The 12,531-nt window shown below is 45.6% G+C and overlaps 1 protein-coding gene, 1 long non-coding RNA gene and 1 other non-coding gene across 4 annotated transcripts in view; 1 reads left to right on the forward strand and 2 right to left on the reverse strand.

Annotated features, from left to right (window-relative positions):
- Positions 1 to 12,531, forward strand: part of LOC129383126 (uncharacterized) — a 56,156-nt gene that overhangs the window by 16,179 nt on the left and 27,446 nt on the right. The window lies entirely within an intron of this gene.
- Positions 1 to 12,531, reverse strand: part of LOC140216421 (uncharacterized) — a 39,204-nt gene that overhangs the window by 1,638 nt on the left and 25,035 nt on the right. Inside the window, exon 4 of one of the 2 annotated variants that reach the window (XM_072286773.1) lies at positions 10,584 to 10,637. The exons of the other annotated variant lie outside the window; for it this stretch is intronic. Within the exon in view, the coding sequence (XP_072142874.1) occupies positions 10,584 to 10,637 (54 nt within the window). The remainder of the gene's footprint in view (positions 1 to 10,583; positions 10,638 to 12,531) is intronic. 2 annotated transcript variants of the gene reach the window in all.
- On the reverse strand, positions 10,787 to 10,972 carry LOC126525343 (U2 spliceosomal RNA). Its single transcript, XR_007598213.2, has one exon. It is a non-coding gene; the product is annotated as a U2 spliceosomal RNA (small nuclear RNA).

Raw genomic sequence — 12,531 nt, forward strand, 5'->3', positions numbered from 1 at the left:
TAAGGAAGTGGAAAAGGAAAATGAGGGAAGGGATAGCGTGGGACGCAGCAGCTATAGAGACATCACGGAACAAAGGCGTTTTAAGTGTGTCTTGAAGTTCCCCAACATGTTCCTTCTTCTGGACTGTCATTTTCCGGTGGCGTCCTTTGATTTTTGAACAGATCATGTGACCAGTCGAGGTCTACTGACGCTTATGCTCAGTCACTTGGCCTGGTTGCATGATTGACTCGCAAATGAAAGGAGGGAACCGAAAAGTGGCAGTGTGGAAGGAACATATTGGGGAATTAGAAGGAACACTTAAAAACTATTTGTCCCATGACGTCTCTATAGCCGCTAGACATGAAATCGCAAGTAGAGTATTGACGCTATCCAGCGCCCAGGTAATGTTGTGTGACAACGTTAAAAAGCGCTGCATCACCTCTTGCGGAATGTTTCCAAAAAACTACAACACCAGTGCGTTTCCGACGAGTTATAAGGAGCTAGGTTATAGATACGTCGATATATATACGCAGGGACTACCATCACTGTAGCTAAGTTGGTATAACGCGCCTGTGCAATGAGAACAATGAATGTTGGACTTTTTCCGGTGGCAAAGCAGTCTGCTTTTACTTTGATAGCAATTATAAGGATAGCGAATTTTTGCCATCGTCGTCACCGTGAGCTTCCGAATATATTTAGGTGTATGTATGCTATATTGCATGCCATGCTGCATGACATGGCGTATTAGCGCGTTCGATTACCACACAGGTCTATAACTAAAGTTGCTCCTATCAGGTCTTAAATTCTTTACAACACTATCCCCAAGAATTTTGGAAATGGCAGTCAACAAACAAATATCGCGAAACAATATAGCAGCAGCCCATGACTTTTCTTCCTAAATCTTCTCAGGCCGAAATATGAAAAGTGCGAAACAATATGACAGCTCGAACGTGAAAAATGATGTAACTTTATTGGCGCGGCTGCGTACAACCTCCGGGATCGGCCTCAAAAAGAGGTGGAAGCATACGTGATATGAAAAAATGGTGCTAGAGTCGCTAGGAAAGATGTTGGCTTTTATTAATCAACATAAATCAAATTGTGTCATGACAGGATTCAAACAGAGGACCCCTAGCGCAACAGCTCGTTGCACAGTGAAGCTGTTAGCTTCTAGTAAGTCAGAGTTTTCGTGATGTGCTTGTCCAAAAACATGCAGCTCGAGAAGTTGTTTGTTTTTAAGCTTCCGCGTAACAGAATTACGTTTTCTCGTATATTCGAAATACAATCCGATGCCACCATGTCTGTAGGTTGTGTGCAAGTAGTACTCTATGAATTTTGTGACACAGTGTACTTTGGAAATTCAATTAGCTCAGTAGTTCACCTGCTTCAGGCGGAGGGCCTACAAGGATAAGGATCTATGCAGCACATGCGCACAGCATGTCTGTCCTTGTCTGCGCATGTCTGCACAGCATGTCTGTGCACACAGCATCTCTGTCCTTGATGCGTGGGTGCTCTGCATGTTGCATGTTGCTACCATCGCGGCAGCTGGAAAAAAGAATTCTGTTTGAGTTTCGGTGTAGCGGAGTTGTGTTTCCTTGCATATTCGAATTACAATCCGATACTATCATGCCTATAGTTTTAGAGTGAAGCTGTATAACTCTACCATCGAAGGAAATTTTCGTGTCGTTGGCATGGTAAGCAAAGATACGTGGGCCGATCCCGGACATAGTGCAATGTCAGGCTGACCCGCGGCGGAAGTGCCGTTCGCCATTAAGTCACCCACATACACAGCTTACCTGGTAATCCTTCTTCACAGAGTGGAAGGGAAACGAGTTTTTTTTTTGTGTAAGTCGAACTGTCCCTAAAGTGTGCATATTCAATGTGCGCGCCGCCAATAACCTAAGCCAGCAAAGGAAATATAGGCTCGCGACACCTTCAACAGAAGGAGAGAGCGCATAGGCCACAGTCAACTGATGCGATCAACGGCGACTGAAAACTTTACAAAATACTCGAAGCAGAGAGCGAGAGAGAGAGAAGCCGCACGCCCAAACACCCTCTCACACCTCTACACACGGCGAGCATAGCCAGAGGGGAGGTGCGACAGCCCGAGCATGCGCCAACGAATGAGTGACCACCCTCCTCGAAGATGCGTCTGTCGCGTCGACCGAAAACACGTGAAACGTCTTGAAGATTACCAGGCGTTGTTCATGCTATGGGAGCACGACTCCATCAGAATGTTCGAAAAACGCCAGCGGAGGCGATAAAAGCGCCGTGCTAGAATTGGGAGAATGAGACCGCGCCGGTGAACAGATGTGACGCGTAGACCGACCGTCTGCAGAAGAGGGGATTTCCCAACAAGCTGGCCGACAAGTTTCTCGAGCGACTGCATTTCCCGATGAAGTTGCTTCTTCGAGATTTGCCTCGAGCTACGTCGGGGACGTCTGGCTCACTACCAACACGGGTGAATACGAGTGGACCCTTGGTGCGCCTATTCATTCTGTACTGTACGTGTTAAACTGGTAGTGCTTATTGTTAATTATTTTCCAAAGTGTAGGCAATACCCATCCTAATTGCATGGTGATGTGCCTAGCCGAAGTCTGCATGTGTGCATCTAACTACCTAATTTGAAGAATATATTTTGTTGAGTTATGCCAACTCTGGGCTCTGACTCTGTCTTTGAACCACAACTGGCATTCACTGGTGCACCAGAAGGCCTCTTAATAATTGTCCGTGCTTTAATGGGGTTATTTTCGGAAGGTGATAATTCGGCTATGGCACTTGGCCCTGAGTATGTGCCTGGTTCACGGAGTGTGTCACACGTAAATTAAAAATTTTGTGACACTACACTTTCAAAAATAGAATTTGTTCATTAACGGACTTGCGGCAGGTGGAGGGCCTACAGGAATGAGTGTGGACCTCAAATAGCAGCTGGAAAAGGGTTCACACACGTTAGCGTTAAAGGTCCCGTGTCGCAGAAAAGGCGATGACGATCGTTTCGTAACCGAAAATTCGTTCCAAACCACGCATACTTAACCACACGGGTAGCGCAGATCCGTTACTGAACTAATTGAATTTCTCAATAATAATTCGTCAGAAAAATCGCAAAGTACGACATACACGCACCCTACAGACAAGATAGCGTCGGACTGTAATTTGAATATACGAGAAAACATAATTCTGTTATGCAGAAACTCAAACACAAACCCCTTTTACAGCGTGTCTGCAAGCCATACAGTGGTGCGCCCGGTTCCTTGCAACATCATCGAGATATCACTCGCCTCCGCGCATCAGCAGCCCACGCAAGAGGCCGCGTTTCTACCATAAAGCAGATTGTGCCAGAATGCTCCACTCAGTGCGTAGCGTTCGCCTCCAGCGTTTCCCTTAAACATTACAGTTACATAAGCTGCATTTGGCCGAAGCATCAGAAGGAGCCAGGAATCTTCAAATTCTATCGCAGTCCACGCGAAAGAATGGTAAATAAAAATTAAAGATGAATATGGTAAGATGCATAAGCTGTGCCATATTCCAAATTCTTTTCCCGTTTCCGCGTAACAGAATTATGTTTTCTCGCTTATTCGTATTTCACTCCGACGCTATCACGTCTGCAGCTTGTATGTCAGCCGTACTTTACGCATTTCCCGACGCAATTTACTTTTAAACATTAATTTAGTTGAATAGGGCACTTGCGCTTGGCGAGCGACCTAAAAGAAACAGGATGTATGCTGCACTTGCGCACACGTGCGTGCGCATGTGATGTACGTCACTTGTGGTGTTGACGGTAGTACTTGCGTAACGTCGCCTTACGGCCGCACCAGCTTCGCTGTACATCCACTTCCACGTGGTCGAATATGGGCGGATTTCTTTTACTTAGTCAACATACGTACGTTTTCTTTACATTCATAGTGCCACTATAGTGCCACACGTCGCGTAGTATCTTTAACATGTTTCTATAGCATTCGTTCCTTCGCCGTAAAGAAGAAACTATGATAAGTTTTCTTTTAGTTATAATTATTGTGACAGCAGTTATATGTACGCTCATGGTGCACCCGCGCGTCGGCGGGGCCACCGTGATGCCCCGCCACGAAGAGCGCATGTGCGATCCGCGCACAGAGAGTTGGGGGGCGTTCAGAGACGCGGATTGGCTTTGACCGCAAGAACAACAAAGCGAAGTGGACACATCTTTAACTCAATGGGCTCGATGGTGCAAATACGCGTTCGGACTTCCTCTGCTGGCATGAGCAGTGTGTATTCCGGCTGATCAGCTCAGTGCATATTGCACCATGGTGCGTACGCTGTCCCACGAACAGAAAGCGCATAGTTGTGTAATCCTTTCTTTGGACGCTCACAAACACTTAAAGTATCTTAGCAGAGGAGAAGTATATGTCTACCCTCCCATGAATTTTTTTTCAATGTCCGCGCCTCGAAACCCCCGTGCCCCCTATGAGGAGGTAAAGGAAACCAGTAAGGCATGTGCTGACACCTGGCGTAGCGAGAGAAAAGCTAAGAAACCATCCAATACATAGTTCCATACAGTAATTACTAGGGGAAACTCTGGCGCTAGTGTCTACTGGAGAACTGGAGAATCGGGCGGATTGATCCAGCATTGGAATTATGAAAAGTGAATTTGCCTAAAGATCGTCCTTCTAGTTTTGAACGTCGCTTCGACTTTGTAAATTCGTCATTTTCGGCAACGCATTGCGTAAGAACTACTTAATTAAATATTATTAAAATTATCCACCAGCAGGATTCGAACACAGCACGTCTAGCACAGAAGCCCGACATTGACCATAAGGACACGGGAACATGCATCGACAAGCGGCATAGAACGCCGTTATAAATTTCTTGAGGATACGCTAGCGTCTTGAGACGCTTGGCAAGTTTCAATTTGGACACCTCGACAGGTTGAGCCGCTATTAGCAGCGGTTGTGCTGAAGGGAAAAGCCCCGAAGTGAGTTTTAGACTCAGTGCTGTGCTTCTTCCTTTATTACTACAGCAATTGTCTGGACACGGCAAGCGCATTTCGGTCGTCGGCGTCACTGTGACTTTCCCTGTCAATTTCAAGGGCGATAAAATAGTAGCCGCGTGCCGTATGCTGTATGTGCAAGTGAAAGCATGCGAGGAAAGGCGGTCTTGCGCATGAAAAGGAGCAAGCGTGGCGTTTTTCCTCACGCGTAAAGCTTCAGAAAAAGAGTAGGGGGGGGGGGGGGGGAGTTCTGCACCGGATGGCCCGGGCGGGCGCGCGCAGCCTCCCAGATCTTTGTATTATGAAAGCCATATTCGACGACACCAAGGTCCTCCGTGGGTAGGGAGGAGGTCGCGCACGCCCGGTCCGCTACCTATTGAAAACCATCTGTGAAGGGTAGAGCTCCTGCCGCGCTTACTCACTTCACCGTTCTGACAGCGAGTTTCCGCGTTTATCCAGTGAGACGTGTTCATGTTTGTATCCTCGCGCGTGACGCCATGCTTGTTAGTTTAGATATTGTGCTTATGTTTACATCTTTACACGGCGGATAAAACTACTATGCTTATTCAGTATAGCGGTCCTCTAATGTGCTATCGCAATCGATGCTTCGCTTTTCGGGCGGAACTGCGAAGTTCTTTTTTTTTTTTTTTTTACAGCTCCGCTGTTAGCGCACATTCACAGGGTAGGGTGGATGCGACTTTTTTTTCTCGTCCACATCTCAGTACACAATCGAAATCCGAGCCCTGCAAGACTGCTAGCAATCACCGCGTCGTGGCAGCATACTGGGACGCCTTCAGCGACATGGTGGCCCATGCTATCACTCTTAATGTTATGCCTTCGGGCGAAACTTACCATTTCTTGTCGCAGCAAAAGCTATATAGCTAAGCTGCGACTAGAACCGCAACAAAAGCGTCTTATGCATGTTTTCACGGTTCTCTGAAAAAAATTACTGATGTAATATTACGGCACACCCTGATGTGAAATTTGAACGCAGGTGTACGTGCGTGTTTATTTCACGATGTATTGAAACATCGCACCAATCACCGCACCGAATGGCAGAACCGCGACGCGCGGCGCTGTGCAGGGTCCGGTATGAAAGCAATGCGCATGATTTTATTATGACGCGACTATCCAAGGCAGCGCCATAAAACCAGTCGAGAAATGTGGTGAGGGTTCTGACCTGCAAACGCAGCTGGTTGCCAGTTTACTCCGAGCAGTTTGAGCGGATTATACGGCGCGATGGAACGTTCGCTTGAACAGTGTTACGCTATCAAGTTTTGCGTGAAACTTTGAAAGAATGCAACCGAAACATTCCAGATGCTTCAAGAGGCCTTCAAGGACGACTGCATTTCAAGGTCGCAGTCCGGGAGGTGGCACAAGAAGTTCAAGGAGGGCCGGGAGCAGTTCACCGACGAAATCCGTTCTGGACGCCCAACAACGACCAGAACTGACGAAAACGTGGATCGTGTGCGCGAAGTTTTCCGTTCCGACCGTTGTTTGAGCATCCAGGAAACTGCTGTTTGGGTCCGCTTTTATCTTTATTATGCGTCAATGATCTGACTAACTGCCTGTCTTCTTCGAAATGTATATTTCATGCAGATGTTACTATTATCATTAACTTCGATAAATGTCTCACAACCTTAGTATCTAACCTTAATGGCGATATACACAGCCTGCAGGAGTGGTGCGATACTAAACAGCTACAGATAAACCCGTCGAAAACAAAATTTGTTGTATTCACTTCCTGCCAACAAACAATTCACTCCATTCCTCCTATTTTTCTTGGCGCAAGTCCTATCCCTGCAAGTTTTTCGTGTAGTTAGCTTGGTATAGAAGCAGACAAACATCTTAAATTTATAGAACGCTTAACCAAAGTAAAACAGAAGATTACCTACGCGATTAGGGTACTTCTAAAAGCACGAGACATATTTAACCATCAAATATTACTATCATTATATTTTTCATTTATTCATTCCCACAGTAACTACTGCGTTACTTGGTGGGGAAACAGTTACTTAACCCATCTAAACTCATTGCAAATTCTACAGAATCAGGCTATTCGGATAATTACATTTAGCCCATATAACCATGACGCCTCATATCTTTTCCGATCTAATCACTTTCTTTCAGTCACACAACTCGTTAAATATACCCTGGCTACCTTTTTGTTTCGTCAAATCAATTACACACGATACGATAGCTTGATACAACAATCTTCTCTAATAAATACTAATATTACCAGGTTTACAATAAAGAGGAACTTCATTTTACCAAAAAATATACGCACTAATTATGGCAAGGAGAGCGTCCATTATTCATCTATCGCATTCTGGAATAGACTACCATTATATATAAGAACACTTAAAAACCATGAATTCAAGAAACAACTAAAAGATTCCATTCTGTCGAATACTGATGCCTAGTTCATACTCACAACCATTCTTTCAGGGTGCCTACATTTCGTGTTCATTGTCGTACCGTTAGGTTTCTCTTTCTACCTTACATATACATTCGAGTGAGAAAATTATACTGTGTTCCTCACGTCACTTACGCTGTTACTTTATTAGTTGTCAACGAGATTATGTTACAGTGTTTTATGTCATTTATACACATGTAATTCTTCAATCATGCTATTCATACTAAAACCTGTAATTCTTCCATGTTAACAATTTGTTGAAACTGCTATAATTTATGTTTTATTACGATTACTAAAGAAGGTCCCATTGCAGTCTTCGACTTCGGGACCTCCTTCTGCATCTTGTTATTTTGGTAACCTTCTCAATAAAAACCGATTCTCATTCGGATTCTGACCCTAACCATGTCCACATTTGCGGTATATGGGATAGTGAACGAGGATCTGCAAATGCGCAAAGTCTGCACGAAACTTGCGTCGCAAGTGTTGACGAAAGATCAGAAGGAACTTCGAGTTTTGTGCTGTCAAGAATTGTTTGATTTGATTCAAAATCAGCCGGACTTCCTTAACTCTGTCCTAACCGGAGATGAATCTTGGATGTTCGAGTACGACTCAGAATTGAAAAAGCAGAGCAGCGAGTGGCACACAAAATAATCCCCCACCCCGCCCCTGGAAAGCGCGAATGAGCAAGTGTCGCATCAAAACGATGCTCATTGCTTTATTTGACACCCGAGGAATCGTCCATTTTGAGTTTGTACCGCAGGGAAAAACTGTCAACTCAGCCTTTTACCTGGAGGTGTTCAAGAGATTGAAACGCCGGACCCCACACGTGAGGGCTAACCTCAACATCACTGTCAAGCTCCACCATGACAATGCCCCCAGCCACACGTCCTTCATCGTTAGCAACTTCCTGGCCCTGAGCAACACTCCGATTGTCCCCCATCCCCCTTACATTCCCGCCTTGCCTCCGTGCGACTGCCTTTTCTTTCCCCGAATGAATAGAGCGCTGAAAGAAAAGCTTCGGAAACCGTGGAAAACGTCGAAAAGCATGTTACAGAGTTCCTGAGAGATATTCCCGTCGAGGACTCTCAGGGTGCCTTCCAGACGTAGCAGACACATCTAGGCAAGTGTATGAATGCAGGGGGAGTATTTTGAAGAATTTTAAACATTTGTACAGGTGCGGTAAATAAATCTATTTTTCCCAAAAAATGCGCATAACTTTCATAATGGACCATGTATGTAGATCGGCCATCAGTTGCCGCATCCTGGCAACTACTGTCTATGCAACCAAAATATTTAACGGAAAAAGCTTGCGGCGAACGCTATGCTCGAAGGCGAGCTTTCCGGTTCATTCTTTCCTTTCCCCCGCACGGCCGCCGCCGCGGCTGCCGCGAATGCGGATGCGCAGACGTGAGCGCCCTCTCATGGTGCTTCAAGGTGGCTGCACCCTCCTCCTCCGCTTTGCTCCTCGCGCTCTGTTTGTTGTGCTTGTCGCTTGGTTACACCGAGGTACAACGCCGGGGGACGCCGAATGACGCCGTCGCTCAATGCAGACACGGGCGCCTAGAAGCTACGCTCTATAAAAACGATATTACTCGCAAAGTTTACATCTTTAGTGATTGTGAGAACTATTATGAATGCCTTGCCATCAAAATTTTAAATGCGTAGGTTGCTTAGGGTGTAAATTGCTCAACCTTCGTTTTCAGCTTCCTTTATGAAGAGTTCTGGAAATGCTTAGTAAGATCTTCCCGCTTTGCTTGGAGGACCGAAAACGTAAAGCATTTATATATTTTTTATTCTAAGGGTGACGTGTCCCAAAGGTTTGAAGTATGTGGGTTAATTGCATGCTTGGAAAATAATTACTGAACACTCCCTTTCTCCAAATTTGTGTGCTTTATACGATATGTTTATTTGGTTTGGCCAGTTTCATTACTGGACTATATGTTACGCATGTTGACTATATGTTTATGAAATAGGAAGTGTGTTGTCAGAGAAGCACAATGATTATTTATTTTGTGTTGCCTAATTAGAGCCTCTGTAGAAAATTTCCCAGTCAAGCGCTACAGAGCTTCAAACTGCCGTTATCTCCAATGTTTCCAAGTATCCCAGAAGACCTGTACATGGCAACGAGTACAAACTCGGCAGACATTGAGTGAATGCTATGCTCGATGTGTGGCCCAATCAACGCTTCCGATATAATCGAAATCGTTGCACATGAACGTGGAAGCTTCGTATTTTCTTATGTTCCTACGTAATACGAAGTTCATAGCTTTCCCGCAGACCTCGGTGAATTCAACGCGTATCGTTGCTTTTATTCGGTGAAAATAAGACGACGTAATAGGAGATAACTACGCTTAATTTGCGTGGATTAATTTCGATGTTTGTAGTAACTTGAGCATTCATGCACTCCTCATCTTTACGAGTGCGTTTTATGAGTAGCACGGAATGTAGCCCGCTACCCTAGCATACCTATAATTGCGACCGAAATCATATTTGACAAAATAGTGCGGGCAGCTGCCACAAGTTAATATGGGAAGTTCAATGGATACGTATTTAACCACATGGAAGCATATGTGTATTTAGTGTATGCAAGCGGTAGCGTAGGGAATGAGAGAAAGCGACATGGGCATTTATTCAAAACAAATAAATAAAATGCGAATAGCTAAAAGAACAATGGTCAGGGAGCCACCTAATCACAATTAATTTTCTAATCTAACTGGTTGATGACAAATTGTTCGTCAATTTAGCACCTTTAACACTGAATGTGCGACTGAATTTTATATGCAACACTACATAAGGCTAATTAACCTATTATTTATTGTCAGTTTCTCTTGACTTGGTGTGGTATTTCCTACCAGCTAGTGCCACAGTCGATCAAAATGATTGAGAGTCATTCAAGATTAATCATAAGTGTATCGAGGTTGATCCATAGTCGGCCAAAACTAATCCGTGAGTCTTAAACAGCAGTTCGACCTACTTTAGTTTTTCTTCTTGCCAGGTTTAAATACAAAATTTGAAGGAATTAGAACAACGGATGCACAGCTATGTGTAGTCGAACAGAAACTTCTTAGCAATTGGAAACAGTCAAGAAATAAATGGCAAGGAGAGGCTCTGGTTTTTCTTCAGATGTCACCTTTTCTGTGTTGATGAAATTCCCCTTTACTACCTAATGCACAGCCACAGGAAGTGCACGCCACGTCTTAACTTCTGAATAAGGAGCACCCAACTTACTTTGTAGACAGCTGACACTGCGTCGACGTCAATGTTATACTTCTTCGGGGCACCCTGAGCCGTGAAAGAAAGAGCGACAGGGTTTCATTACTTTCTTGTGTTATTATATGTACAATTTCTACCTACAGCCCCCGTATTAACCGCATACGTTCCCCGGGGGGTACCCAGGCCGGCTTAAGTCTGTTTCACGGCCCGTGGACAGAAATGCGTGGGCCGATCCCGGCGATTGTGCAATACAGGGCCAACCCGCGACGGAGGTGAAGCAGGCTTCAAGTACTCCTCCAACTCCCAAAAATAAGTTTAACAACGTTGGATCCAAATAGAACCACTAAAGTCCGCGCTCTAAGAGAAACACCCTATTATATATATATATATATATATATATATATATATATATATATATATATATATATATATATATATATATATACACCTGCAAGAAAAGGCTCTTAGTCTGCGCTTCTGTGGTTCTAACGTCACCCGCGTCCGAGGTGCCAGCGCGCCTCCAGCAGCGGTTGCGGCACAAGCATAGGGGTGCGATGACCGCGGTGGCGCTTCTATTAGCGTAGTGCGCTGCCGTAATAAAATACAGAGATTGTATAATGTATACAGAGATTGCAGCAATGGCGTAGAGGTAGAGCATCCGCCTCGCGTGCAAAAGGACCATGGCTCGAATCCCGGTGCCGCGCAATTTTCCACCGGGTTAAAAAAGTCCATGTATCGATAAAATTGCATAAACAGGCCTGGAGTGCGGCCTGATCCCGGTGACCAGGACCGGTGACGCACTCCCTCACCAGAGCAGGATTGGCCACCCTCGTGTCAGTACTTGGCCACAACCTCCTATATGAATACAACAATCAAACCCCGGCCCTCAGTCGCCAGCAGCTGCCAAGCAACTGGCCACGGCGGTGGTCAGACCTGCAACGCAGCAGAGGGTGCTAAGAATCTGTGGGTCAGGACAGGATGCCATTGGAATCTGAACCTGGCAACGTTTAACGCCAGAAGGTTATCCAATGAGGCGAGTCTAGCAGTGCTATTGGAGGAATTAGCGTGCAGTAAGTGGGATATAATAGGGCTCAGTGAGGTTAGGAGGACAAAATAAGCTTAGACAGTGCTAAAAAGCTGGCACGTAGTGTGATACTGGGGCTTAGCGTAGAGACGAGAACTAGGAGTCGGATTCCAGGCGACTGCAGCGACGCAGGAAGATATAAGAACACTGGAAATCCTACGCCCGTTCAGTGCGCACGGTGGAGCGGCAGCCATGCAGTCGCTCAGAAACCCGATATTGCTTTTCGCGCAGCTTATCGCTCGGTCTGGCGCGTGGCTACAACCTACGGATCCCGTGATTATCGGCTGTCTATCACTAGCGTTTCTGACCGCCCCGATCTTCAACAATGCGTCATCATGTCATCAGCCCTGCTTTAACGGGGACATCTGTTCCATGGTCAGCAGATCGACAACACTGCTGGCGACCGCAGCGACGCAGGACGATATAAGAGCACTGGAAATCTTACGCCCCTTCAGTGGGCACGGTGGAGCGGCAGCCATGCAGTCGCTCAGAAACCCGGTCTTGCTTTTTGCGCAGGTTAGTAAAACCCCCTCCCTCTATTGTAAGCGGACTAGCAATGGCTGCCAGCTGCTCCTACTGTGCCCAAGTGTGCTCTTTCAGTGCTTGTGCGAATGCGTATTTGTTACAAAGCTCTTAATGTGTTGCGGTGACGTTCAACTAAACCCTGGTCCTACGAACAAAGACATCCTTGATGCTATCAATAAATTTTCTGAAAACGTTCACCACCGTCACGTTGAACTTATAGAAGCTCTCGAAGACCTAAAGACAAAGCAGGAGGCCTTAGTATAGACCGTCGCTAACCTAGCAGCAAGATTATCCGCGGTTGCATCCTTCGTCGAATCATTCGACGGTTCTGCAGCTCTTAATGATGCACCACGT

This window comes from Dermacentor andersoni, chromosome 3, assembly GCF_023375885.2.
Source record: "Dermacentor andersoni chromosome 3, qqDerAnde1_hic_scaffold, whole genome shotgun sequence".
In the NCBI taxonomy this organism is placed as follows: Eukaryota; Metazoa; Arthropoda; class Arachnida; order Ixodida; family Ixodidae; genus Dermacentor; species Dermacentor andersoni.